At 43.7% G+C, this 27675-nt stretch overlaps 1 protein-coding gene across 1 annotated transcript in view; it reads left to right on the top strand.

Annotated features, from left to right (window-relative positions):
- Positions 1 to 5710: 5710 nt before the first annotated feature.
- The window catches only part of LOC147632251 (pyruvate dehydrogenase E1 component subunit alpha-1, mitochondrial-like), a 39317-nt gene continuing 17352 nt past the window's right edge, over positions 5711 to 27675 (top strand). The window contains exons 1-6 of the mRNA XM_086807060.1: positions 5711 to 6114; positions 6197 to 6352; positions 6432 to 6644; positions 13121 to 13195; positions 13302 to 13382; positions 13806 to 13877. Coding sequence (XP_086663186.1) covers positions 5842 to 6114; positions 6197 to 6352; positions 6432 to 6644; positions 13121 to 13195; positions 13302 to 13382; positions 13806 to 13877 — 870 coding nt within the window. The 5' untranslated portion in view covers positions 5711 to 5841. The remainder of the gene's footprint in view (positions 6115 to 6196; positions 6353 to 6431; positions 6645 to 13120; positions 13196 to 13301; positions 13383 to 13805; positions 13878 to 27675) is intronic.

The raw sequence follows: 27675 nt of genomic DNA, 5'->3' as shown, positions 1-27675 counted from the left end.
CCAATTCGGCACGTAGTTGTCGCATATGTGAACAAGATCCAGAACATCAAAAAAAGTAAACAAACAATACAACCCCCTCCTTTGAAGTCAGTTATTTCTAAACCATGTCTTAAATACTGAGGCAAACTTAACACACTTTACCTCTCTCTCTCTCTCTCTCTCTCCTAGAGGATCGAGATATGCCATGACAGCTGAAGAGAGTAGTAGAGGGGAGGAGGAGGACACAGGGCCATTGGGAGAGTCACCATATGTAGCCCTTTCAGATGAGATCATACACTACGAGAGTCACCATATGCAGCCCTTTCAGATGAGATCATACACTACTCCAACCTGGGGGAAGTCCTCCTTATGGGGGACTTCAATGCACGGACACAAAGGTGACATTTATGATTTCGAGCATCCCGAGGTGATGCACACACTAGAGGTGGAGGACACGGGAGCTTGCAGGGTGTCAGAGGACATGGGGCTGGATAACATGGTCATCACTTACTTAAGCTAGGAGAGCGACACCATCTCATTATTTATAATGGGATGAGACAACGCGAGGATTCAGGAGCACTGACATGCTCTCCACGATCAGGGGGGTAGCACAGTGGACTACATCATGGGGTCCATAGAGACCACACAGGCAGTGACATCTTTCACCATCCCCCCTGTCCTATTGGTGCAGATCACACGTACCTCTTCCTGTCACTGACGAGCTCCACACGAGCACCCACATAGCCCACACAGGCATCGCATACAACTTTCTACCTCACCCATGACTTGGCAGACATATATGAGCATCATGTATACGCTAGACAGGCGAGCCGACAGATGAGGACCCTCACACGCCGTAAGAGGCGTGCATATGAGGAGGCACAATATTGGGATATATACCACCTACTCATCATGAGCAAAGATGCAGCCACACTGCATGGCGCAGGATGAGAGAGCCTTGCCCTCGTACCCCGATTGAGGATCCCCACACATGGCACACATATGCAAAGAGCCTCTACCATATCCCTCAACAGCCGCCCATACCACAGCCACAAGAGTCCCGCCCTACCACCTCTACTTTCTTTACTGCCTCAATGGTAGAGAGAACTATCCGCCGGTTACAGCATGGGAGATCGGCTGACCACACAGGTATACAAAGTGAGCATCTTATTTATGCAGTTGACACACTGGGACCCTTTGTTGCTCACCTCTTTAATAGGGCACTAATGGAGGGCCTACCAACTGAGTGGAGTATGCACACCATCGTGCCTCTCCACAAAGCGGGAGACATGCTAGACCCCAGCAACTACAGAACTATCATGATTGGTCATACATTGGCCAAACTTTATGGCGTAGTGCTCGAGGCAGAGTTGAGCTCATATGCAGAGAAGGAGGGACTGCGATCGAGCACCAAGGCAATATTATTTAAATTTTTAAACATACTATTTTTGAACCTTATAATTTACAAGCTTAAAATAATTATTCTAAGGATTCAAAAGTTTATTTAATTAATAAGCATTCAAAAAAATGTTTTCGGTGCTTATGAATGACACTTTAAAAATATAAGGCACCAAAATGTTTTTATGCATTAATTAATTAAAGCATCTTGCATTTGTTTTATAATTTGAAGTTTTTAACCTTTGAAAATTATACCTTTAAAAAATGCAAGAAAAGGCAATTGTGGATTATGTATATTTGTGTTTCGCATGCGTTTTTATACCTTTTTAAAAAATGCAAGAAAAGGCAATTGTGGATTATGGAGATTTCTCATGCCTCCTGTCCCACATGTCGGCTTTCTCTCTCTCCCCCTCAACAACTCTCTCTCTCTCTCTCTCTCTCTCTCTCTCTCTCTCTCTCTCTCCCTACAAGAGGGGCTTGCATTTAGGGCATGCAAATTCTATTTCTTTTCTCTCTCTCTCTCTCTCTCTCTCTCTCTCTCTCTGTGCTTCGCGCCAGAGCAAATAAGGCTAAGACATCCTTCTGATTCCAAAGGCTAGATGTTTATCAGAATCACAATGAGAGAGAGAGAGAGAGAGAGAGAGAGAGAGAGAGAGATGTTGGATAAATGTAATCCCAACTCCTTAGTCCAAATTAATATGTGGTTGATAGGCTAGTGGTCAGTGGTGGTTGGTGTGTAAAGCCTACAAATGGTTGGTGCATGTTGTTCATGCAACTCATGCAACTAAAAATAGGGTAGAGGAGTCTCGTCTCTAAATAAGGTACAAGTCGTGATCAAGTGATTATATGTAAGTTTGGTTCATGTCTAATCACAACAATTAGTGTCTTCTTGTGTTAATCTCATATCAATTTTCTGCATATGCCAATTTTTGTCCCTCATATTCATGATGTCTTGTACAATCTTTGATCCACCTTGAGTACGTTTTGATCAATCTTCATAGCTTAGTTATCATATCCAACATTGAGTATGTTTTGTACAATCTTTGATCCACCTTGAGTATGTTTTGATCAATCTTCATAGCTTAGTTATCATATCCAACATTGAGTATGTTTTGTACAATCTTTGATCCACCTTGAGTATGTTTTGATCAATCTTCATAGCTTAGTTATCATATCCAACATTGAGTATGTCTTGTACAATCTTTGATCCACCTTGAGTATATTTTGATCAATCTTCATAGCTTAGTTATCATATCCAACATTTGGTATCAGAGCTTGACTCAATTAGGTTTAGTTGATTAGCAAAAACCCTAATTAATTTCTTAATCACCATAGCCAGTTTTTCTCAGTATTAACCATATGCTGTAGTTTGATTCCATGTGTGCACTTGAGTTGATCATACCCCAAGATTTTGATATAGGCTCTTAGCTTAGCTCCTACGCATGCTACAACTCCAAGCTCATGGCCTAATTTTGACGGAGCTAGACGAATTTGTAATCGCTACCAGTGCAGGCCGATTTCTGTTCAGCGCAGCCATTCGTCGCCGTCCGTACGAATTGCGCCAATTCCTCTGAGGTGTTGCAAGTCTATCAAGTGAAGATTGAGCATATCAAATCTTGTGATATTTGGTGCACTGTAGCTGCTGTACGAAGCTAATTTCCAGTCGCCCCTTTTCTGCAATTTTTGCTCCTCCATGGTGATACCAATTTGATTTATATTGATGATATTTTTACTATTTGGGCTTAAATCATCTATGTGAGCAAGTATCAACATTAACCATCATATTTCATCATCATGAGTTCTAAATTTCCCGACAAATTTAACGGAATTGGGTTCCATACCTGGCAAATCAAGGTGAAGGGCTACCTCATGAAGAAAAATCTGTGGAGTATGGTCAAGCCACTTACTGAAGATGAAGCTAGTATTTCTGCTGCAGCTACAAGAGCTACAACGGCTGCACTTCAAGCAAAAGATGAACAAGCACTTGGTATTATCATTACTGCTTTAGAAGATAATTTTATTCATTATATTGATGATGTTGAGTCAGCTATGGAAGCTTGGGAATTATTAGAATGTACTTTTGGTGCAAAGGCAAAGCATTCCAAGATCAGTTTGAAGATGCACCTCTTTGATCTAACCATGGAGAGTAATGAAAATTTAGAAGCTTTGATTAACAGGTTAAAGAGCTTAATGACACAGTTGGTTTATGTTAAATCTCCTGTTCCTGAAGAAGATGCTATTGCTATCCTGCTTAAAAGCTTACCTTCAAGCTTTAGACAAATTGTGACGGTACTTAAAGAGAAGGAGCCAGTCCCTTCTTTGGAAAGTATCATAAATTCTTTGCAGGAAGAAGACAAGAAGATTACAAAGGATGTGATAGATCCTTATGCATATACTATTACTCTACGACATCGACAAAGAAGAAGTGTACTATTTGTGGTCGTACAAATCATCTTACTAAGGATTGTTTCTCCAAACATCCTTGTGAGTATTGTGGAAAGACGAATCATCCATCCTCAAAGTGCTACCAAAAAGATCAAAAGCAAGCAAAGGCACATGTGGTTGAAGAAGTCAACCAACAGGAAGAAACAAATCTTTGTTCTAGTCTTAGTATAAAAGATGTAGATGAGGAGTATGCTTTTTAGATTATGTCATGTATGTGGTTGAGTCAAGACTTATGTTGTTCCAACTTGATGAGTTGTAGAGGAGAGTACACTACCCTATGTTGTTGTTAAGGGGGGACTCTTACTCATTGTGTCAAGGAGGTTTGTTAGACTTGATTCATGTTTTGTAAGAAGTTGGTCTTAAGGGGGGATTGTTGGATAAATGTAATCCCAACTCCTTAGTCCAAATTAATATGTGGTTGATAGGCTAGTGGTCAGTGGTTGGTGTGTAAAGCCTACAAATGGTTGGTGCATGTTGTTCATGCAACTCATGCAACTAAAAATAGGGTAGAGGAGTCTCTAAATAAGGTACAAGTCGTGATCAAGTGATTATGTAAGTTTGGTTCATGTCTAATCACAGTTAGTGTCTTCTTGTGTTAATCTCATATCAATTTTCTGCATATACCAAATTTTGTCCCTCATATTCATGATGTCTTGTACAATCTTTGATCCACCTTGAGTATGTTTTGATCAATCTTCATAGCTTAGTTATCATATCCAACAAGAGAGAGAGAGAGAGAGAGAGAGAGAGAGAGAGAGAGAGAGAGAGAGAGAGAGCATGCGACTAGGTTGGACTGGTCACTCAAGAGGACTCAGTAGGGAAGCGACAGGAGAAAATCGGGTTAGGACTCATCAGTGGTGGAGGTGGAGGAGGAGGAGGAGGAGGAGGAGGAGAACGAGGAAGATGGGTGGTGATCGTATTAGGCTAGAGGCAGGCATTAGGGGATCTCAGTGGTGGAGGGGGTGAGAAGCCACGTGTAAAGGTGGGCTTCAAAACTATAGGGTTCTGCCCTCGTTATCAATAATTTAATAAATAGATATTTTAGTAAATTATTGATAACTAAATTGATAATTACTACTTACTTTCAACTTATTGTTGAACCTTATCAATAATTTTAGTAAATTATTGATAACTAAATTGATAATTACTACTTACTTTCAACTTATTGTTGAACCTTATCATAGATTTTAAAGTTGATTAAAGTTTAAACGATGTTCATTGTTGAAGTAAAAAGTTGATTAAAGTTTAAACGATACTCAATTGCCATCTTCAAAGAGTGAGGCATCCAAACTAATTGTTGATTGAGAAAAACCCTATCAATCTTGGAGGATGAACCAAAATATTGCAGGCTAAAGTAGGTGTGACCAAGATCAGACCCCCAATCCTCCATGGTCCGCCCATCCCTCAATCAATCCCATTTTTTCTCTCAATTCTTCCCATCTCCTTTTCTCTTGACCCATCAAAATGGTGCTCCCCCCAACAATATTGAAGTCCCCCAAGAGGACACAATGGCCCTGAATGTTCAAGTTGGCAATCCATTCCCACATTCCACTTCTAACCTTGTGATTGAGAGCTCCATAAACATTTACTACCCACATCCTTTCCCCATTAACTTGAATCTCAACCACTAAAATCCTGCCATTTGGATGGTTAGCAACTATATTAGGGTTTAGATTTTTCTTCATAATAGTCATCAAATTTTTTCTACCTTCATTGTGAAAGGCCATTTATAAAATAATACCTTACATCTCCATAGCAGGTCAAATTGTATACGGAAGGGCTTGAAACCTTAAAAAATAAACACACACGTGCCATTTTTTGGCCAAATCAAAACGCTCCCAGGCTGCCACGTTGCCGCCAACAAGTGTCACCACTCACCAGCTTGTAGCTCTAAAGAGCGGGCTGCAGTGTTGCATGCAAATCTGTGTTACAAGGGACGCAGGCTTTGCGGACGTGTTGCGTGAGCGGGGAGACAGATAGCGAGGAGGAGGAGGATTGATTCTTGTTCTTCTCGGAACCATGAGCTGGAAGCCTTCCACGGTTAGGCTATTGCAGCTGCAGAGAGCAGGCCTACTGCGCCGGGCGTCTCAACAGAGCGTGAGGGTATTCGCATCATCATCAGCTCAGAAAAGACGCGAACACGATGGTGCCTCTGTGCAGATACAAGTGCCCTTCTCGCTGCACCAGCTTTCGGAGGGCCCCCCTTCGCAATCGGTAACAAATAAGGAAGAGTTGCTGCACATGTACACCGACATGGTCACCATCCGACGAATGGAGATCAGCGCAGATCTGGTGTGTGCCCCTCCTTTCCCCCAACTGTGCACGAAGCGAGAGAGCTTTCCTTTCTGATGTTTTTTAGCTTTGATTTGCGCAGTTGTTTAAGTCCCAGCAGGTCAGGGGATTTTGCCACTTGTACGATGGACAAGAGGCAGTGGCAGTAGGGTTGAAGGCTGCCCTCTCTACGGAAGATGCAGTGATAACAGCTTACAGAGATCATGGGATATTTCTGGCGAGAGGAGGCACTGTCTTTGTATGTCTTTCCCAACGAGTTCACCATTTTGATCACATCATATCCAATATCTTGTTATATATGTGTTAGTAATTTGCAGGAGGTGTTTTCTGAACTTATGGGCAAGGCCACCGGTTGTGCCGGTGGAAAAGGCGGCTCCATGCACCTTTACAAAAAGGAGAACAATTTCTTTGGTGGCTGGGGCATTGTAGGTACAACACCACCTCTCGGGGCAGGACTTGCTTTAGCTCTGAAATACGCCAAAAAGGAAAGTGTGGCCGTTGCAATCTATGGAGACGGGGCAGATAATCAGGCAAGTCAGTCTTCTCTGATGTGCTGTGATGAAGTGTACGACTTCTTTACAGGATTTTTGATATAATGACCCCTCGAGCGAGAGCTATGACTCCTACTTTGGAATTAATTAATACTTAGTTTACCACGTCTTGGCTTAGCATGATGTCAGAGTCTCATAATTATCTGCATGGACCACAGCTTTGAGTTAGTCCATCCTTACCTCCAAAAAGGAAGTGTGAAGCATAGTCATAGGAAACAGTTGTTTCAGTCCCTAGAAACGTGTTTCTCCGTTTCAGGACCCCATCTGTTTCCATGTACATTTGTCGTTTCCCAAGTGATATTGTCACAGGAAACGGCCATTTCCACCCCTAAAAACTCATTTCCCTGTTTCGATTCCTCGAACGTTTCCGTTCCTGTTTCTGGTCTCTAGTGACTATGGTGTGAAGGGCTCCAGATTTGTAGACCTCCATTCCCGCATAGACGTGGAACTTTCTTAAAGCACTCCTACTAGCCATGTAGGGTGTGGCTGAGGCTGTGCCAAATGGCATGAACAGACTGTGCTAGAGGAGTGGATTCCCCTCTATGGTCTCTTAGCAACAAGTAACATCAAATTTGCCAAGCTTTAGGGCTAGTGTCATCTTCCAACATGAGTCTTGTGGAGTAGATATTAATCATATAACCCCCCCTTTCCCTCTCTCTACATCCCCTCTCCCATGCGTGAGCCCCACTGCACCTTGCCATCCCCTTTGTAACCTCCCCTCATCTCCACGTTGCCTTGTCTACCTTCCGCTCCTCAGGCTTCTTTTTTGCCCCAGCCCCCTGCTCCATGTTGCTTCTACTGCCCATACTAGCGCTGCCAGTGAGCTTCTCGTCCTCTGTTGCTCTGCCCGTAAAAAAGAAACACCCCCTCCCCCGGAAAATCTGACAATGTAAACCTTACCTCTCTCCCACTACGGTGAAAAGCCAGGGCTAGTCCTCAGTTATGGAGAGGTACCATGATAATGCGAATGTGCAACATTATCCTCAAGGGTGCAATCATCCTGTAACTGTAATGCAGCATCCTCCTGTGAGGGATCCAGATCATGTGCTTGCAAGGCCTCATCCTCCAAAGAAGGATCAACATCTTGTGAGGCAAGAGTTGCATAGGGGTTAGGGTCCTCCACAGGGGGTGTGGGTGAAGGGGCAGGTACGGGGGTCCGAGGGTGCCTGCCATCCCTAACCACAACCCAACGCTGTGTGGTCTGCTGTGGCAAAGGAGCAGCTGGAGTCTCGGCATGTGCAGAAGGCCTTTGATGGGCAGGACCACGCCGCTTCCTAGCATGGCCCCTCGACCTGGGACAATCTCTAGCAATGTGACCCTGTCGACGACAAATCCGACACTGGTCAGGTCTGCCTTGATGGATTTGTGAATCTGCCAAGCCATGTATAAGGAATGATAAAGCCTTGCTATTTGTGGTTTCCCACTTAGCAACTCCCGCATGGATCCTTGCCACCATTGGGCTTTCTCATTGTACCACTGACGACTCCCCATGTCTATATCTATTAGTGACGTTTGCATTTTTATAGACCATGTGTGGTACGTTATCGAATTTATTATGTTCATCAAATTATCCACCACTTAATGCCATCAGAAAAAATAGAATCAAAATAAGGGAAATCCTTTATATGACAGGATTTTACAAATAGCTTTTGATCACACACTAGCTCAAATCTTTGCTCAAACTTAAATTTTTTTTTACATGTCTATTCCAAAGCATCCCTCACCATAGAGATGCATATTGAATAAAAGAAACTTACTTAGATCCATTGCCCTTGCATAGTGGTAGTAGTAAGGTTTGGTTTTCTTCTTCTTGACGATCTTCTTCCTAAGCATTTTTGGAATATAAGGTTTTTCCGGGATGTATAAGGTATTTGATGATTCTTGTGTGCTTTCCGAGTTAAGCATGATGCCTTATTTGCAACACACTACACCACAAAACCTTAATTAGAGCACCCAAAAGTTAGCTTAGGAAATAACCTGCACAATAACTTTATAACCTTAGCTGAGGGATAGTTTAGGAATAGGATTCCAATAGTCATAGGTGTCATTCTAATTCTCAAAGCCTATTAGGGGCTCTCTTGTTCTGCGCAGGTGAAGCGTGTGATATTTATGCGGGAGTGGGACCATGGCAGCTTCTTTTCCTCTAGTACCATAGGTCTTACATGGCATCATGATGCTCCTTAGTGGTTGAAATCACCTTGGGGTGATCCTATTCTTTTCCGGCTTATAGCTGTGATTGTTGTATGTTTTTCTCATACTTAATAGAAGTCTCTTTCTGAAAAAAGAAAATGAGAGAGAGGGGAAAGAGCAGATAGACTTATGGGCTTTATAGGCAAGAGAGGCCTCACTGGACTACCTTTGAAGTGGCCACACCTCTCACATAAGTGGGGAGGGCACACACTTGTGTCCATGCCCACATTCATTAAAAAGGGGTACCTGAATTCTCACCTCACAGATTGGAGTTCCAAACTCTCTAATGAACTGCCCACACACAGTTTAATAAAGTGTGAATCAAAGAGACTTATAACTTGTCCACTCACACTTTAATGAAGTGTGAACTTGCAAAACAGAAATATAAGCCATAACTATTGTATGCGTAAACATAGAGTTTAGAGGTTCACTAACCACCTCTATCTACAGCCCACAAGCAAGGTCAAAATACACAGATTCATGTGCACAATTCACGGGTCCCCAGTACCATCTTGTAGATAATAATGAAAATAGTTTTCTAGGCACGCACATGTATGCAATGCACCATTACCATGCACAAATCCGTGCATAAATCTAGTAAAATCCGCGTGTACAGACAAAGGTCACGTAGGCCCACTAGAAGACTCCGCCATCCAAGATCTAGGCAAGGGCCCTTGTGTATGGCTGGTATGAGCTAATGTCGATGCGGCAATATTGGCATGGGTGACTGCTGTTGTGGATGCTTGTGCCGTGAATACATCAGTGATGGATATTTGGGCAACGTCTTGTATGGACTGGCCATGTCTCTCAGCATGTCCTCTCAATACTCTGTCCCTATGTCATCTAGGCTCTATTAGGTACATCCCGAAACATCTCTTCTCCTCATACTGAATCACTCGTGCCAGTGGCCCAAACCCTTACCATATGAGGCTCTCATGGGGTGTTCTTTGGTCTCCCTCTCAAGCAACAGTCACATCATTCAGTCATGTTATTCACTCTCTCTCTCTCTCTCTCTCTCTCACACACACACACACACACACACACACACACACACACACCTGTGCGCTCGCCTGTTGAGATGACTTGTGCGCTCGCTGAGAAGTGCGCCTGCTGGGATGACCTGTGCGCCTCTGCTCTATGCGCACCCACCTGCATGCCTTTGCCCGCCTCTGTGCGCACCTCTGTAGGCTGCCTCGCTGCCCTGTGCATAGGCCACCTCCGTGCTCTGCTCTGCACGCCTCTGCGCGCCTCTGTAGGGCCCTTTTCCCATCGCTGTCCTTTTCCCACCTACCCTTGCTCAGGCTCCCAAGGCAGCAACTAGTAGGGGAGAACATGTCTCAACCCCTGGAGGGGAACATGATGGTGAGACAACCTTTCACACCCCCACAAAGGCACCAAATGCCTACGGTAGAAGACTGAGGTAAGGAATCATGTCCCCTAACTCACGAAGGATTACGAAGATGGCCCGACGAGATGAGGCCCTTTATGAGGAGATACAGCTTCACATAAGGATAGAGATGAACACCATGCGACAGGAGCTTGAAAAGGAATGGACCGAGCAGATGCATGCCCAAAGGAAAGTGATATACGAAACGCTGAAGGAAGAGATATATGTCCAATTGAAGGGAGAAATGCAAGCCCAAGTACGGGTTGAGATGGAATTAGCCCAAGCCTTGATGCTTACGGAAATGAAAAAAGAGATGCAGAAATGGAAGGATGACATGCTCTGAGAGATTGGCACAACAGCTGCATTGTACGAAGGCACTTTGAAGACATGTATGGCTGACCGTGAAAAAGACATCACAGAAATGCTGCTACTTTCCCCCAGCCCACTCTAGGTTTGCACCATCAGGAGAGTCGCCCCATATACCACTATATGATGATATCATGAGGTTTTCCAGCAAGGGAGACATATTACTATTGGGAGACTTTAATGCACGTACAGGCACAGAGCAGACAGAGCTATATGATACTCAAGAGGCTATGTACCGGGAGAACACGGCAGAGGATGTAGGGTTGCAGAGATCAGCACAGGATGAGGGGGAGATTACAGATTATGGTAGGCATTTTCTCACACTCGGGAGTGCACATGGGTTGGTCATATACAATGGCTTATCGAGATGGCAAGGACCAGATGCTCTCACACACTGGAACTCTAAAGGGGGAGCGAGCACAACGGACTACTTGATGGGATCTCCTTCATTGATACCTGATGTGCGAGGTTTCACAATTTCCAGTAGGCCCATTGGCATAGCAGCCGATCATGCATACCTGAGTTTCACACTAGTAGGTAGATCCCCGAGAGATTGGCCAGCCACTCATCTACCTAGGTACCCGAGATATCAGTTTACACGTGAGATAGTTGGGGTTTACCGAGATGCAGTATCTAATGGCTTGTTCGCTTTAGACCCGCATAGCCCTCTGGACGAGATCACGAGAGGATTGGCAAGTGTACTACATGCATCCGCCTCATATGCATTTCCCTGCATTATGATCCCTTCCACCCACCCCCGCAGCACTGCTCCACAGAACAGTTGGTATGATGATGAGTGTCGTGAGACACGAGCACAGCTATAGCGTGAGATTGCCATTGGGTCTCACATGCATAGACAGGCCAGGATGCTCTTTCGGCGCCTTGTGCGGAGGACGAAACGAGCCTATCTGGCTAAGCTAGAGGAGGAGATCTACCAACTCTTTCTGGGGAAGGACAGCAAGAGGGCATGGAAGATGTTTTAGGAGAGATAGCCTGGTACTCTGATTACTGCACATGAGGCATGGCATACTTATACTAGAGAGCTATATGATGCATCAGGATAGCCCCCCACCCCCGCTCCACTGGGAGCTAGACCGGCTAGCAGCACCTTTTTTACTATGCGGATGGTGCTAGATGCAATAGACAGGTTATAGAATGGAAAGGCACAGGATCATGATAGGCTAGTTGGAGAGCACTTCTCATATGCACGAGACACTTTGGCTCCGCTCATCGTACATGTGTTTAAATGTGCCATTTGTGAGGATTTCTCGACAAGCTGGACAGAGCATATCATTGTACCACTCTTTAAGAGTGGGGACCCCATGGTACCAGGCAACTAGGTACTCCCGATTGGCATTGACCTCATCCATACAGTTGGCAGAGGATGGAGATACTCATTGCTGGTATGCTCAGATGGGATCATGGTTTGACCTACATGGTTTGCGGATAGAGGCACTAAGTCCATTTTTGGACCTCACCCGCTCACAGCAAAACCGCGTGATCAGGATGGATATCATCAGAGTGGACACAGAGAGCACATGGACTAGCCCCCTTGAGCCCTTAGGCACGAAAATGGCTCATTACAAGAGCCATTTTCTGCACCTCTCACCGGATGATTTTATCACCCGCCCAGCGTACATGGATTTACACCTATCACATGGGATACGTTGTGCCATTGGATAGATCCGGACCTCATCACACCAGCTGTGGATTGGGACAGGGCGATATGTGCATCAAATCTTGGATGACCGCATTTGTCAGCTATGCTACCAGGAGGTAGAGATAGAGGAACACTACATTTACCGATGTACAGTCTATTATGGGATCCGAGGGAGATATCACCGCCTCTTCCGAGAGGGTTTTGGGCTGTTACGCAGGGTCATGGCGTTTGAGGATCAGAGATTCCTGGGATTGTTTCTACTTGAGCTCAGGAGACGCAGAGAGACCCTCTTGGCAGACAGGAGGCCGAGCCATGATGTACCTAGACAGAGGACCTTAACAGATTTCTTCGGCACCAGCACCAGCACCAGCACCAGCACCCCAGCCCACACACCTCCTGATACCTCCTCCATTGGGCCATCAGGGCACCGACCATGCTCCCAGGGAGTCACCACAGATAGAGCAGTTATCTTATGTCGTGCTCGTCGGCCACGCCCACCAGGATCCCGACCACGGCATCCTCACCATCGCCAGATCAGAGCCATTATTGCTCGGCATCGGGCCAAAACTGAGAGTACATCTGAAGTTGGTGTCTCATCAAAGAGAACAACTAAATGAGACTAAAAAGTACAATAAACTGATTGTCTTACAGTTATAAAAACAGAATTGTAAGACTCCGAGATGATATTGAGTAGAAAATACTGGAAAATGTATATCAGGTAGATCCATGTATGCTGATCAGTTGAAGTGTTGCCCTCTGGTTGAGGTACTTCATGCAAGATGTCAACTTGTTGTGCTTTAGCTCTTTGATCAGTTTTTAAAAAAATAATCTGGATGTCATGTGTGGTGGCAGGGTCAAGTATATGAGGCAAAGAATATGGCAGCCTTGTGGGATCTTCCATTGATCCTGTTGATAGAGAACAATCATGTATTTGCCTTTATTTCTTCTACCTTTCCCAGCTTCCTTCAATCATGAAAAAAGGAAGAGCTTATTTTTTTCATCTCAAATCTACCATTTATATTTGGATTGACAGTTTGGGATGGGAACAGCAGAATGGAGAGCATCAAAAAAGACGAGTTACTTTGACAGAGTATCTTACCTTCCAGGCGTGAAGGTATTTCTGATTTACAATGTTTATTTGCAATGTGTACTGAAACATGGATATACAGAGTGATGGAACTGGGTAGAGAGGGTTGCAGCTGTAGGTTATATTTTGCCGTGCAGCAGCAAAGATCCTTCCTCGCTAAATAGATGATGGGGAGCATGCTATGCTATCTTTTCTCTTTCTCTAGGTAGAGATCCTGCTAATTAGATGACAATGCTACTCCTATACAAGCTCAACCCACCAGGAGCAGAGAAAGGCCATGGTTCGCCCGGAGGTGACAGAGGACCTTGGTCTCCATCGACTGAGGGGGGATTTAAACCTGAGACCCCCTCTCAAGAGTTTAAATACTAACAAATCGCCTACGAAGCTGCGGACCACACTATACTATCTTTGCAACTGATTGATTGGATTTTTTTGGTGTGTTGTGCACAGGCTGATGGCATGGATGTCTTTGCGGTGAAGGAGGGTTTGCTCTTTTGCAAGGAACACTGTCTATCAGGAAAGGTAGGCTACATATAAACTTCCAGACAGGATGATTCTTTGAATATAAATACAATGTTATTGCAACTTTAAAGGTTTGAGAATATATATTGCATTTGATTGTCTCTGTGTAGCACCGTTGAGTAATGTTAATGTTGGCTTTCAAGAGATTGCTTCTCTTTAAAGTAAAAAAATAAAGTTTTCTACTGTTAGCATGTTTGTGATTGTATTCGTAGATAAATACAGTTATGTACTCTCACTCTATTCAATTGTTAATCTTGTTGCCTGATAAGTTTGGACCTTTAAAATGGAAGCTTTTTGGATTTGGACATGGTAGTTCCCAGGCTTTAGGTCCAGGAGCATATTTATACTATAGAAATGTATAAGTGGGGTGTACACATGATACTTTGTACATACAGGATCTTTCACACTCAGAACCAAAGCAAAAATTGGTGCGCACACACCAATTCGAGCTGCAAGCTCCCCTGCTAGCATGAGCACCTCTCGTGTCCGTGTCATGCTATCCCCCACCCTCGTATGCACACTAGCAGAATTCCCCGCTTATGCACGTCTGCTGCCTGCGGATGCTTTGTGCTGCTTCACCCCCCACTTCCTCCCCCATAGCCTTTTCCCCCCTGATCACAGTATCCTTTCGAGGCAAGAGTTTCCATTTTATGAAATTTGGCATGTGCCTCGGTTTGTGGTGGAGGAGATCCTGCTAGGATGCTTCCCAAGCAGCCGCTTTGCTCACTGTGTGATTGTACTTCTCTTGAAAATCAGTGAGAGCTTTGGTGACCTCACGTGTTGTGGTGAGGGCGGCGTTACACTCCTTTGCAAATTGGTTATCCGCACGGACCGCTTGGCCTCTCTGGCGTTAGCATGCTTGAGCTCATCTAGGAGTTGGTCTCATTGGGCTTCATGTGCTTGGGCTGCCGCAACCTTGGTGGTCTTTAGGGCTTAGTATTGAAGGCGGAGGGCATCCATGTCCTTGTGAGTGTGGGCTAGCTCCTCCTGGGAGGCTTCGGCTGCACACCCACGGTACACTGGGAGCGTCCCCGTCTAGTGTACTGGCACGTCATAGCAGACAAACACATGAAAACAAGTCATTCGAAAACAATTTTATGCATGCAAACATAAATGTATGTGCACATGTAATGGACGAAATCTCCCTTTCATGAAACTTGTACAAGGATTTCTTGTCGGGCACAAAACTGGCGCGACAAAAATGTGAAGTCCTGGTTTTCCTATGGAGTGACAGTCCCATAGGCAAAACACACATCCTGGCACGGGCCTTCCTATGGAGTGACAATACCATAGACAAGGTCAGCACAAATATTAGTCCTACCATGGAGTGACAATCCCATGGATAAGACGCAATCCTGGTCATACACGAGTGGCAGCAAATGGGCTCCTTTCCATATGGCACAATACTAGTTACACACGGGTGGCACAAAACTGGTTCCCGTCCATGTGAACATGGTACAAATCTAGCTGCTCTATGGAGTGATAGTCCCATAGAAGTGGCTCCAATAATGGAGATGGACCAAATGGTGACATCCCCCTCGGCTTCTAAACAGTTGACCTCAACTGAAAAGCCTCAAGATATGCCTGCAAAAGCTACGAGTGATCAGTAAAATAATCATCTACCCACTTTGCATCAATGGGTAAGTAGTTCTTAAATTTCACAAGGTATATCTTGGAAAGCTTCCCATGTGGTAGCTTTCTCTCCTTGTGAATTACAATCTCCTCTGGCTGGAGGATCTCCTCAAGCTCATCAATCTCGAGCGGATCTTATGTGATAGGCTCTTTCGGATTTGGCCCCACATACTTCCGCAAAAGATTCACAAGAAAAGCATTGTGAATCTTCCAATGGCTGGGTAAAGCAAGCCTGTAGGACACTTCATTGACCTTTTCAATCACTGTGAAGGGTCCATAATATCGAGTAGAAAGCTTTGGATATGATCCCTCTCATCCTGGCCTCTTCCGAAGCCTAGCTTTCTCAAATTTTAGCAATACCCAATCACCTTCCTTGACTTGCATGTCCCTTCTATGCTTGTCGGCAGCCCTCTTATGCTTGTCTTGTGACCTTGCAATGGCTGTCCGCATCTGAGCAAAGGCTACATCCAAGTCACATACATACTCATCGGCTGTAAAAATCTCATCCTTTGTACGAAGGATGGGTGGCAAGACCACTCTGCCATAAATAATCTCAAACGGGGCCTTTCCCGTAGAGGCATGTAATGTGTTATTGTAGGCGAACTCTACAAGTGGAAGATACTTCTCCCAGGCACTCTTTTGATCTACCACATAACAAATTCAACACAGCAGAATTTGCAACCTCACTTTGACCATCTGTTTGGGGGTGATAAGTAGATGAGAATTCAAGCTTAGTGCCCATGTTATCAAATAAAGCCCTCCAAAAGAGGCTTGTAGTCCTGGGATCTCTATCCCTAACAATGGACTTAGGCATACCATGATGCTTGAATATGTGAGCAAGGAAAAGCTTCACCATATGATCAACTTTAATGGTTTTCTTGATGAGCAAAAAGTGAGCTTGCTTGCCAAACCTATCAACTATGGTCCAAATAGCATCATTCCCATGCTGGGATCTAGGTAATTTCATAGTAATGCTTTCCCATGGCTGCGAGACGGAATAGGAAAAAGCTGAAGCAAACCTGGAGGCTTGTGCCTATCAAATTTCACCTTTTGGCAAGTAATACATGTGCGTACTGTACTTGATTGAACACAATGCTAATCAATACCCGTAAATACACTAAGATTTGATGGACGCATGCTCAATACAAGAAGTAATTTGCTGAATTGACAAGAGACACACAATGAGCTGGAACGGCCGGCCCCTCCCTCAAATAAAGTATATTGATCTTGAGAGAATCAAGTACAAGTACATAGTGTCATGGGCATTTCTGACCATATTTCCATACCAATGCATATGAATACAGTATTGCAAACAAGTGGTTGTCGATGTAGACTTGCAACTCACACTACCCTCTTAAGTGCCCATGTTCCCTACCATCTGCTCTCTATTGTTCCACCAACACATGGTAGCAACAATCCGCAAGAGAGTACATAGGACAAGAGAACACTACACAGGGTATGTGATCTTGTAATCCGGTTCCTCCCTCCTGCTACTTGCTTCCATATTTAACCAATTGCAAGTAGAGTCGATGACATCGGAAGTCTTTGCGATGAAGTCCTTGGAGTGATGAGATCTTCGATTTGTCGCATTTCTTCACGACAAAGTCTTCAAGAGGATGAAGGAAACGCTGGGAAAGCTTCCCCTATGGTTCAACTTGAGAAAGGAGGGCTGAAATTAGGGTTTTCAGCAAAAAGACCAGAAATTACAGGAGTAAAGAGTTGTTTTGCTGAATTTCAGTCATTGGGAGCGTGTAGGAGAGTGATTAGCACCTGGAAACACTCTTAGAAGCTTGGGAAACACCTTAGCAAGCTTGGATATGGAATTGGGAAGGAGAAAGTGCAGAAAATACAGCCCAAATGCCCTCATGAAGGAGGCGCCTATCTCTAGAGAGAGGAGTGAGGTGGTGAGTTGTCCAGTGTAGGTGGTAGGCAGGTGCTTTGTGGAGCAAGCTAGAGTGGACACATGGCTGGTTACTCCCTTTGTACAAAGGGGATAAGGTCTGGGCGGTGGACATTGGGTTTTGTCCACCTCGAGACATCAGTGTGTGTGAACACTGGGCTGGTCATAATTTATAAGTGAGTTTTGGTTGCCCAAAACTTAATGAAGTGTGTACACACTCATTTATAAATTAGTGTTAACTCCTAAGGCTAGGTTTATGACCAATACTTACCACCTGTCACATGCCACATAACCATGTTAGTAAACAGTTCACACGCACGGTTCGCGGGCGGGCGTCTTCTTACCCGAAACTACACATTGGTCGAGCAAGCATGAAAACAGCATGCAATTTCAATTGCAAACAAGCACATAAAGATGCTATGCAATGTAGCATTGGTATGGACAATCCCCGTTCACGAGACTATACCAAAATAGATGTGCTCCAGGCAAGTACAAGAAGTACCAGACCCAATGGAACACCAATCCACCAGGCATTTCCGAGCATGTACACAGAGGCACAAGTCCCAACAGAAACCCAAGTCCACAGTATCACATGAGTGGCATCAATCCCCGGCATATACAATTGGGTGGCCAAATGGTGACATCTCCCCTCCCTCTTCCGGCTTCTAAACAGTTGTTCGCAACTAAAAAGCATCGAAATATGTCTGAAGCACATGCGGGCAATCTCTGAAGAACCCTTTATCTACCCATTTAGCATCAATGGGAAGATAGTTCTTAAACTTCACAAGGTAATGCTCGACAACTGTGCCTGCAGGCAAGCTTGCGTTCCTTGTGATAAACAATCTACTCTGGCTGCAAGATCTCCTAAAGCTCATCCACTTCTCTGGTGGATCCTCAATGACCGTTTCATTGGGTTCCGGCCCTACATACTTGCGAAGGAGCCTCACATGAAAACCATTGTGTATGTGCCAATGACTAGGTAATGCCAATCTGAAAGCCACTTCATTGATCTTCTCGATCACTCGAAAAGGCCCATAGTACCTGGTTGCAAGCTTAGGATATGCACTCTCTTTGCAAAGCCTCTTTGCAAGTCTTGCTTTCTCAAGTTTCAACAAATAACCAATCATTCTCTTTAACATCCAATTGCCTTCTATGCTTGTCGGCATCCTTTTTATGCTTGTCTTGTGACCTTGCAATGGCTATCCGCACCTGAGCAAAAGCAATATCCAAGTTTCTTACATACTCATCAGCTGCAAATACCTCATCCTTTGTGCGAAGGCTGGGTGGCAAAACCACCTTACCATAAACAATCTCAAACGGGGCGTTTCCTGTAGATGCATGCATTGTGTTGTTGTATGCAAATTCCACAAGCGGTGTGAGATCCCTGCCCTCTCTACGCATTGAAATGTTGGGTACTGGCAGCGGAAGTAGCAACCTCGCGCGTAGGGCAGAGCCTCCCACTCGGGGCCTCGTCCACAAATGTCCGGACAAGAGACTAATCCCTCGGTTCTTCAAAAACCGAACCTGGAAAAAACTTCTCTCGCCCAGAAAGCATAGGCGATTCCTCCTTTGTATTCTGATCGAATCCGTGGGTCACATGGCCGGATCAAAGGAGGAACTTGCACTTGATTCATAGAGACCAATGCTTTTTTCCCCATCAAAAGAGGCACAGCCGTTGATTCTTTTACCATAGAACAAGGATTACCCTGTGACTTACTTCAACTATCGTAACTTGAATAGAATTGAATTTTATTATAGGAATCCATCGATCTAGCCTAATCCCATCCAATCCCATGGGTTAGCCAACCGCCTAACCACTGTATTGATAAGATCCATTATAAAAAATTGGTTATGTTTTGTCCCGGGTACCAGGGAAAAGAGTTCCCAGCCCCCTACCTGGCTCTCATGCAAAATTTAAATAGACACACCACTTACACACCCAATAGGAAATTGTCTTTTCTCTGATTCAACTATTTCCAAAACAACATTGCAATAAAACCACAGTGTTTCCATCATAATTCTCAGTATTCTATTTCCAAGTCCCATTTCCAACTTTTCTACTTTCTAACCATAAAATCCAAATTTCAGTCATTCCTTCCTCAGCGTACCTATGGCATCATCGGCAACCAGAACGCTCACCACCTGCTCACTCAGGGGCCTTTTCAATAGTTCCTAGCCCATAGTACCTAGGAGTATAATCACATAAAATCCATATGGACTCTCCGTTGAAGATCAGCCAAATCAATCAATAAGATCCATGTAAAAGAGCCGTGAACTCATCCGTTGAAGACCAGCAAGGCCAATAACCCAGATCCATGCCCGTGTTCAGAAAACAACTCCAACTCATTTTTCTTTCTCGTCGCACGTGTGGGTATCCTGGGTGACCTAGAGTCCGAGCACCGTATGGTCAACACCCTCTAGGCTCCTTTGTTGCAGGTCACCTAGCGCTTCACTCATAGGCCGCTTCCTTGGTCCCTCATTCACCGTACCGGAAGCTCACCATTTTAATTGAACCGAGTTTGGTTAAGACCTTGGCCGATCTTGCCACACGAGACGTCCTTTGACTCTCTGTCAGCTGTTGCAACATTTTCCACGTAGGTCCCCACAACCTCATTCCATAAGATAGTCAAAATGCTTCTCCCAGTATTCTTGACATAAAACAATCCTTAAAAAATAGGTTTCACATACAAATACAGTTTCCAAACAAAATTCCTATCTTTCCATATCATTTCATATCATTACTTCACATCATTGCTCATCATTTTCATCATCACTTATTCTTCGACATTATTCCACATTCATTCACATCATCCCACATCGTTCCCACATTCATTCACATCATCCCACATCGTTCCTACATTCATTCACATCATTCCACATTATTTCTACATTTCATCATCCCACATCATTCCTACATTCATTCACATCGTCCCACATTATTCCCACATTCATTCACATTATCCCACATCGTTCCCACATTCATTCACATCGTTCCACATCATCCCACATCGTTCCCACATTCATTCACATCGTCCCACATCGTTCCCACATTCATTCACATCATTCCACATCGTTTCGACATTCATTCACATCATCCCACATCTTTCCCACATTCATTCATATCATCCCACATCATTTCTACATTCATTCACATCATCCCACATCGTTCCCACATTCATTCACATCTTTCCACACATCATTCCCACACATCACCCATATCATTCCACACATCAATTAGATTTCTACAAACAAGATGGTCTCTTTTTGCTTTAAGCGAATTAGGTTTGATTATTAACTTTCCTTGATCTAGTTATCAGAATCTTTGCTACACCATCAACCAGGTTAAAAGTACAGTTACTCTACTTTTCATACTGACAGAACTTTCTAAGTTTCGGCCATTACTTGGTTCAGTTAAATGCAACTTTTTCTCGACTCAATTCCATTAAATCTAAGTTTCTGTTCACTTTTGGATCCTTGATCCTTTCAAGTATTCCAGATTCCTTTTTCAGGGAATCTAGGAATAATTCTGTCACAAGTAATTACATTCATTCACTAAGCATGTTTCTGATCTTTTTCTGATTAAAAATTATCCATGTTTTCTCTCGATGCATTCTTATGAATATTTTCACATTCTTTCTCAAATTTCTCAAAATAAAATATGCTCAATATTCTTCTTTTTGAATAAAAGATTTACGCATACGATCTCATGGGATTTACAAAATCAATTATATCCATATTTTCTCTTTCAGCATAAACACGAATTCATTTTTCTCTAAATGAATCATTTTCATAATTCTCATAAATTGAATGAATCTAGAAAATTTGTGCATAACCTTCTTTATTTTTCTGACAAATGAATAATGCTCAAAACTCCGTTAGTATAAAATCTATTTTGCACAAATTCATTCTCTAATGATATAATTTTTTCCATAGCTTTCTCACATTTTCTATGAAATGATAATGCTCAAAATTTCACTTTTAATATAAAAATTATTTATGCATAAATTTTATTTTCTAATGATAAAAATTTTACTATAACTTAACTATATTTTCTATGAAATGAGAATGCTTAAAATTTCACTTTTAGCATAAAAATTAATTATGCATAAAATTCATTTTCTAATACTCAAATTTTTGCCATAGTTTCCTCGCATTTTCTATGAAATAAGAATTCCCAAAATTCTACTTTTAATATATAAATTAGTTTATGCATAACCTTCATTTTCTAATGATAACATTTTGCCATAGTTTCTCCGCATTTTCCATGAAATGAGAATGCTTAAAATTACACTTTTAGAATAAAATTTATTATGTAAAAACCTTCATTTTCTATAGATAAAATTTTGCCATTACTTTCTCGCATTTTCTATGAATTGAAAATGTTTAAAGTCTCACTTTTAACATAAGAATTAGTTTATGCATAAACCTAAGCTTAAACATAAACATTAATTAATCATGAATCAAGAAAAACATGGTTTTAAGAGGAAACCCATAAAATAAAATGCTTCCTAAGCATGAGGGAGGTTGGGAAGAAGATTACCATTCAAGAAGAGAGAAAAACACCATTGTTTTAGGCTTACCCTTGGTTTTTGGCTTGATTCTTTAGGGAGATGTGAAGCTCTCAAAGAAGAAGCTTGGTCACCAAGAAGAAGAGGGTAATCTCCAAGAGAAGAAGAGGATTAGTGAAGCTCCAAAGCTTCACAATGGAGAGGCAAGATAGAGAGATAATGGAAATACACTATTTATAGGTGAGGGAGGCCACCAACCAAGTCCAACTGGGATCTAGAGGCTTCTAGCTTCAGTTTGATCCAATTTGGACAAGTTTTGGACTAGTTAAACTCATTTTTTGATCCAGTTTGATGAGAGAGAAAATATCCAGCTACTTTACGATTTTTTTGAATAAAAAAATGTCCCTTTGATGTGATTTCTAGGCGCCTCCTTCATGAGTTCCACTCTCCCCTCCTGAGGTGTCAAAAATTCATTTTTTAACTAATAAATTTTTATTTTTTTACTATTAAGTCCTGTACTAGTCAACTCTTCGTCTTATGTGAGAATTTACTCCTTTTTGGGAGATTTTCTTTTATTCTTGCATTTTTCTTATTCCAACACTTGGATTAACTCTATTGGCCCTTTAGAACACTCTTTGGACCTTAATCCATAATTTTCTGAAAATGTGGGGATGGTTGGTGTAAGAATCCCACGTATACATCTCTAAATATTTGAAACAAATTGTTCCATCTATGCCTATACTCTTTCAGGGGAATTCATCTTAAATAAAAGAGATAACTTTATATCTAAATATATCTCAAAACTGTATTATCTCTCTCTAGAATATTTTCTCTCTCTAGGCCTTTGCCCCCCTCTTCTGCACCCGCCTCTCTATCAGCAGCAATTTTACGTGGATTCAAGTCGGCCGCCCATTTTTTTTTTTGATTGGCTTTATGGCTTCTTTTGTCCATAGCCAATCTTTCATCACCCCCATTGGCCGGAAGAATCATCAATTTTTCACAAGACGAGCTCACCTCTCTTCAGCACGACATTGACCTTGAGGTCCAGACTACCCTTGTTGCGAGAGTTTATGGTTTCCACCCTTCTCGTTCACAGGCCCGTGAATGGCTTCTAGCAGCTCTCCCTTCGGAGCTAATTGTGCACTTTCAGTACTCGTTTACTTGGTCGAGGCTTCTTCCAGGTAGACTTTCATTCTTCAGAAGCTACTTCTCAGGCTTTGGCTAGCAGCCCCTTTTCTCTTGGTCCTAGAAAGATTTTCTTCTTTCAATACCAGGTGGGCTTTGATCCAGTGGTGGAGGATCAGCGCCTTACCCCGGTCTCATTATGGTTCCCTGCTCTTCCTCGGTCCTATTGGAAGCTTTTAGCTTCCATAGGGGCATCCTTTGGCCAAGTTTTAGAGGTACCAATTCTCCCGAGCTCTCCTGCCTCAGCTTCCGCGGCCGTTACCGCCACTCTTGATGGTGTACCCCGGGTCCTTGTGCTTGTTCCTGATCCATCGATTACTGATGATCATGTTATGCTTCAGAGACCTGACGGATCTCATTTCCGCCAGAGGATGGAGATTGCAGGCAGACCTGACCAGTGTTGGATTTGTCGTCGACAGGGTCACATCGCTAGAGATTGTCCCAGATCGAGGGGCCATGCTAGGAGGCGGCGTGTTCCTGCCCATCAGAGGCCTTCTGCAAATGCCGAGACTCCAGCTGCTCCTTTGCCACAGCAGACCACACAGTGTTGGGTTGTGGTTAGGGATGGCAGGCACCCTCGGACCCCCGTACGTGCCCCTTCACCCACACTCCTTGTGGAGCACTCTAACCCCTATGCAGCTCTTGCCTCATAGGATGTTGATCCTTTTTTGGAGGATGAGGCCTTGCAGGCACATGATCTGGATCCCTCATAGGAGGATGCTGCATTACAGTTACAGGATGATTGCACCCTTGAGGATAATGTTGCACATTCGCATTGTCATGGTACCTCTCCAGTTCTGAGGACTAGCCTTGGCTTTTCCCCGGAGTGGGAGAGAGAGGTAAGGTTTACATTGTCAGATTTTCCCTCCCTTACCTATGCGAGACGTACTTCCGCATCTAAAGGGGGTCCTTCGTCTACCACGAGATCTGGTCGTTCCTACTCTGAGTCTTTATGAGGATTGTCTCTTGGAACATTCAGGGTCTTGGGGGTTTTTTTCTGCGTCGACGGGAAAAAACTGTAAAAACCCAGCTTCATTGTGCAGTCCTCACAGGTGGACCTATGGATATATTGCTCTTGCAAGAGCATAAACTGGATGCAAGTTAGTGTGGGAGATCAGGCAAGCTTCTCTTAGGACACACCTTTTGGTCACCGGCTGTTGCTACCAAGGGTGGTGTTTGTATCTCTGTTTCAGCTTTGATCTTGCCTTGCATCATTGGACATGGTGTCATTTTGCCTGCGAGAGCGCAGTGGATCCTTCTTATGCAGGGTACTACACGCATTGGTATTCTCAACCTCTATGCTCCTAACCATAGAGGTGAGAGGATTGCCTTTTGGAAATCTCTCACTACATTGATGCCTCTTGCTGACCATTATGGGATTTTAACATGGTTGAGATGCCAACGGATAAAAGAGGTGGACATGAGGGCTTGGTGCATCCTCTTGAAAGAGCGTCTTGGGAGAGGTTTATACTCTCCATTCATGGTAGAGATTGTTGGCATGAGGATGACTTTTTGAGGAGTCCATCCACTCTTCTTTATTCATGGTCTAACAGGAGAAGAGATGTAGGATGTATCTATGCACGGTTAGACAGATTTTATGTGGATGATTGGGTGCTTGACAGAGGTGGACATACTTTGATTGCTACAGGCACCTCCAAATCGGATCATTGCTGCCCAGTGGTTTTATGTATTAGAGATCCGAATTGCCATGGATCAGCACCCCATGTACGCATCCCTGATCATTTGTTTTCAGATGCAGAACTATCGCGTCGTATGCTTGATATTTGGAGATCTCATGACTTCTTACAGGCCTCTTAAAGCTTGGCCTCTGCTCTCTGTGATATTAGTGACTTTTATCACACATGTGCCCTGTCTAAGAGGAAAGAGGCCTTGGACTTAGAAAGGGCTATTAGACGTAGATTGGCTGCCTTGCAGAAAGAGCACGAGAAACATCCTCATGCTCAATGGGTTGTAGATTCTTTATGTACTATTAGAGCAGAACTTCATCACTCTCTTGAGCAGCGTGCGAAGTATCGTTTCCATGCCGAAGTCCATTGTGGGGGATAGAGATCCCAGGACTACAAGTCTCTTTTGGCGGGCCTTATTTGATAATATGGGCACCAAATTGGACTTCTCATCAGCTTATCACCCTCAAACGGATGGGCAAAGTGAGGCTGCAAATTCAGCCGTGTTGGATCTCTTGAAATGTTATGTGGCGGATCAGAAGTCTTCTTGGGAGAAGTACTTACCGCTTGTGGAATTTGCATACAACAACACGGTGCATGCATCTACGGGAAAGGCCCCGTTTGAGATTGTTTATGGTAAGGTGGTTTTGCCACCCATCCTTCGCACAAAGGATGAGATATTTGCAGCTGATGAGTATGTAAGAGACTTGGATATTGCTTTTGCTCAGGTGCGGACAGCCATTGCAAGGTCACAAGACAAGCATAAAAAGGCTGCCGACAAGCATAGAAGGCAATTGGATGTTAAAGAGAATGATTGGGTATTGCTGAAATTTGAGAAAGCAAGACTTGCAAAGAGGCCTGGCAAAGAGGGTGCATATCCTAAGCTTGCAACCAGGTACTATGGACCTTTTGAGAAGATCAATGAAGTGGCTTTCAGATTGGCATTACCTAGTCATTGGCACATACACAATGCTTTTCATGTGAGTCTCCTTCGCAAGTATGTAGGGCCGGAGCCCAGTGAAATGGTCATTGAGGATCCACCAGAAGTGGATGAGCTTGAGGAGATCTTGCAGCCAGAGCAGATTGTGTATCACAAGGAACGCAAGCTTGCTGCAGGCAAAGTTGTGAGGCGTTACCTTGTGAAGTTTAAGAACTATCTTTCCATTGATGCTAAATGGGTAGATGAAGAGTTCTTCAAAGATTGCCCGCATGTGCTTCAGACATATTTGGATGCATTTCAGTTGCGGACAACTGTTTAGAAGCGGGGGGGAATGTCACCATTTGGCCACCCAAATGGTTCACTCTTGCTTTCACACTATGTACATATTGAATTGGTGTCCATGGTTTATGGAATATGCCTATGCAGGTGATTGACACGTGTCATGCTGTATAGTTGGATATGATATTCCGCTGGGACTTGATGTTATCATGCCCGGAATATCTGGAGGACTTGGCTTTCTGCTGGGACTTGTGCCTTTGTGTACATGCCCGGAAACGCCTGGAGGACTTGGCTTTCCGCTGGGACTTGTGCCTTTGTGTACATGCCCGGAAACGCCCGGAGGATTGGCTTTCCACTGGGTCTGGTATTGCGTATACTTGCCTGGAAACGCCTGGTCTTATATGGTTTCATGAACGGAAATTGCTCATGCCAATGCTGCATTGCATAGCATCTTTATGTGCTTGCCTGCAAATGAAATTGCATGCTGTTTTCATGCCTGCATGACCTATGTGTAGTTCTGGGTAAGGGGACGCCCGCCCGTGAACCGTGCGTGTGAAACTGTCTGCTGACATGGTTGTGTGGCATGTGAACAGGTGGTAAGTATTACCCAATTTAGGCTCAAATAGCCCTTAGGACTTAGCCAATATTTATAAGTGAGTGCGTTCCCACTTCATTAAAGTTTGGGCGCCCAAAAGTCACTTATAAATTATGACCTCTTCCAAGTTCACACTCACTGAAGTCCCGAGGCGGACAAGACTCAATGTCCAGGACCTGATCCTCCCCTTTTACTCATAAATGGGCATCTCCCCATGTCCCTTCACCTGATTGGACCCCAATTCACTTACTTATTAAGAGAAATTCGTGTTTTCTCTTCATGAGGATTTTTGGAGGCTAAAAACTCTGTTTTTCCACCATTTCTCTCCATTTCCAAGCTCTCCATAGCCATACCCAACTTGCTAGGGTGTTTTCCAAGCTTCCAAGAGTGTTTCCAAGTGCTAATCACTCTCCTACTCACTCCCAATGACTGAAATTCAGCAAAACAGCTCTCATTTTTGCTGTAATTTCTGGTCTTTTTGCTGAAAACCCTAATTTCAGCCTTCCTTTCTCAAGTTGAACCATAGGGGAAGCTTTTCCAAGGTTCCCTTCATCCTCTTGAAGACTTTTGTCGCGAAGGATTGCGGCAAATCGAAGATATCAACACTTCTAAAGCTTCCAACGCGAAGGCTTCCGCTTGCAACAACTTCTATGAAGACTGGTAAGGTAATTGGACAATGTATTGTCATTACTTACTCAGTAGAAGGGCAGGACTCCTTGTTTAGCCGCCCTGTGTAGTATTTCTCTTGTCCTATGTGCTCTTGAAGATGTTGCTACCTTGCTTGGTAGAACATAGAGCCAATGGTAGAGAATATGGGCACTGAAGTCGGGCCGGGCATCAAGACAGCTCCTTGGTGATCTACATCGACATACCATTGTTTTCTAAATGCTGAATTTCATATGCATTGGCTTGGAGGATTTGGCAATGGATGCCCGTGAAACTATGTATTGAATTTCTCCAATAGTAATACAATTTACTCAAGGGAGGGGTCGGCCGTTCCGGCTCATTGTGTGCCTCTTGTCAAATTCAGCAATTTACTTCTTGTATTTGAGCAAGTGTCCTTCAAATCTTAGT

The sequence above is a fragment of the Cibotium barometz genome, chromosome 13, assembly GCF_041138505.1.
Source record: "Cibotium barometz isolate CiBa-2024 chromosome 13, ASM4113850v1, whole genome shotgun sequence".
Taxonomy (NCBI): domain Eukaryota; kingdom Viridiplantae; phylum Streptophyta; class Polypodiopsida; order Cyatheales; family Cibotiaceae; genus Cibotium; species Cibotium barometz.
Note: the sequence above shows the minus strand (reverse complement) of the source record. Positions and strands in the feature narration are given on the sequence as shown.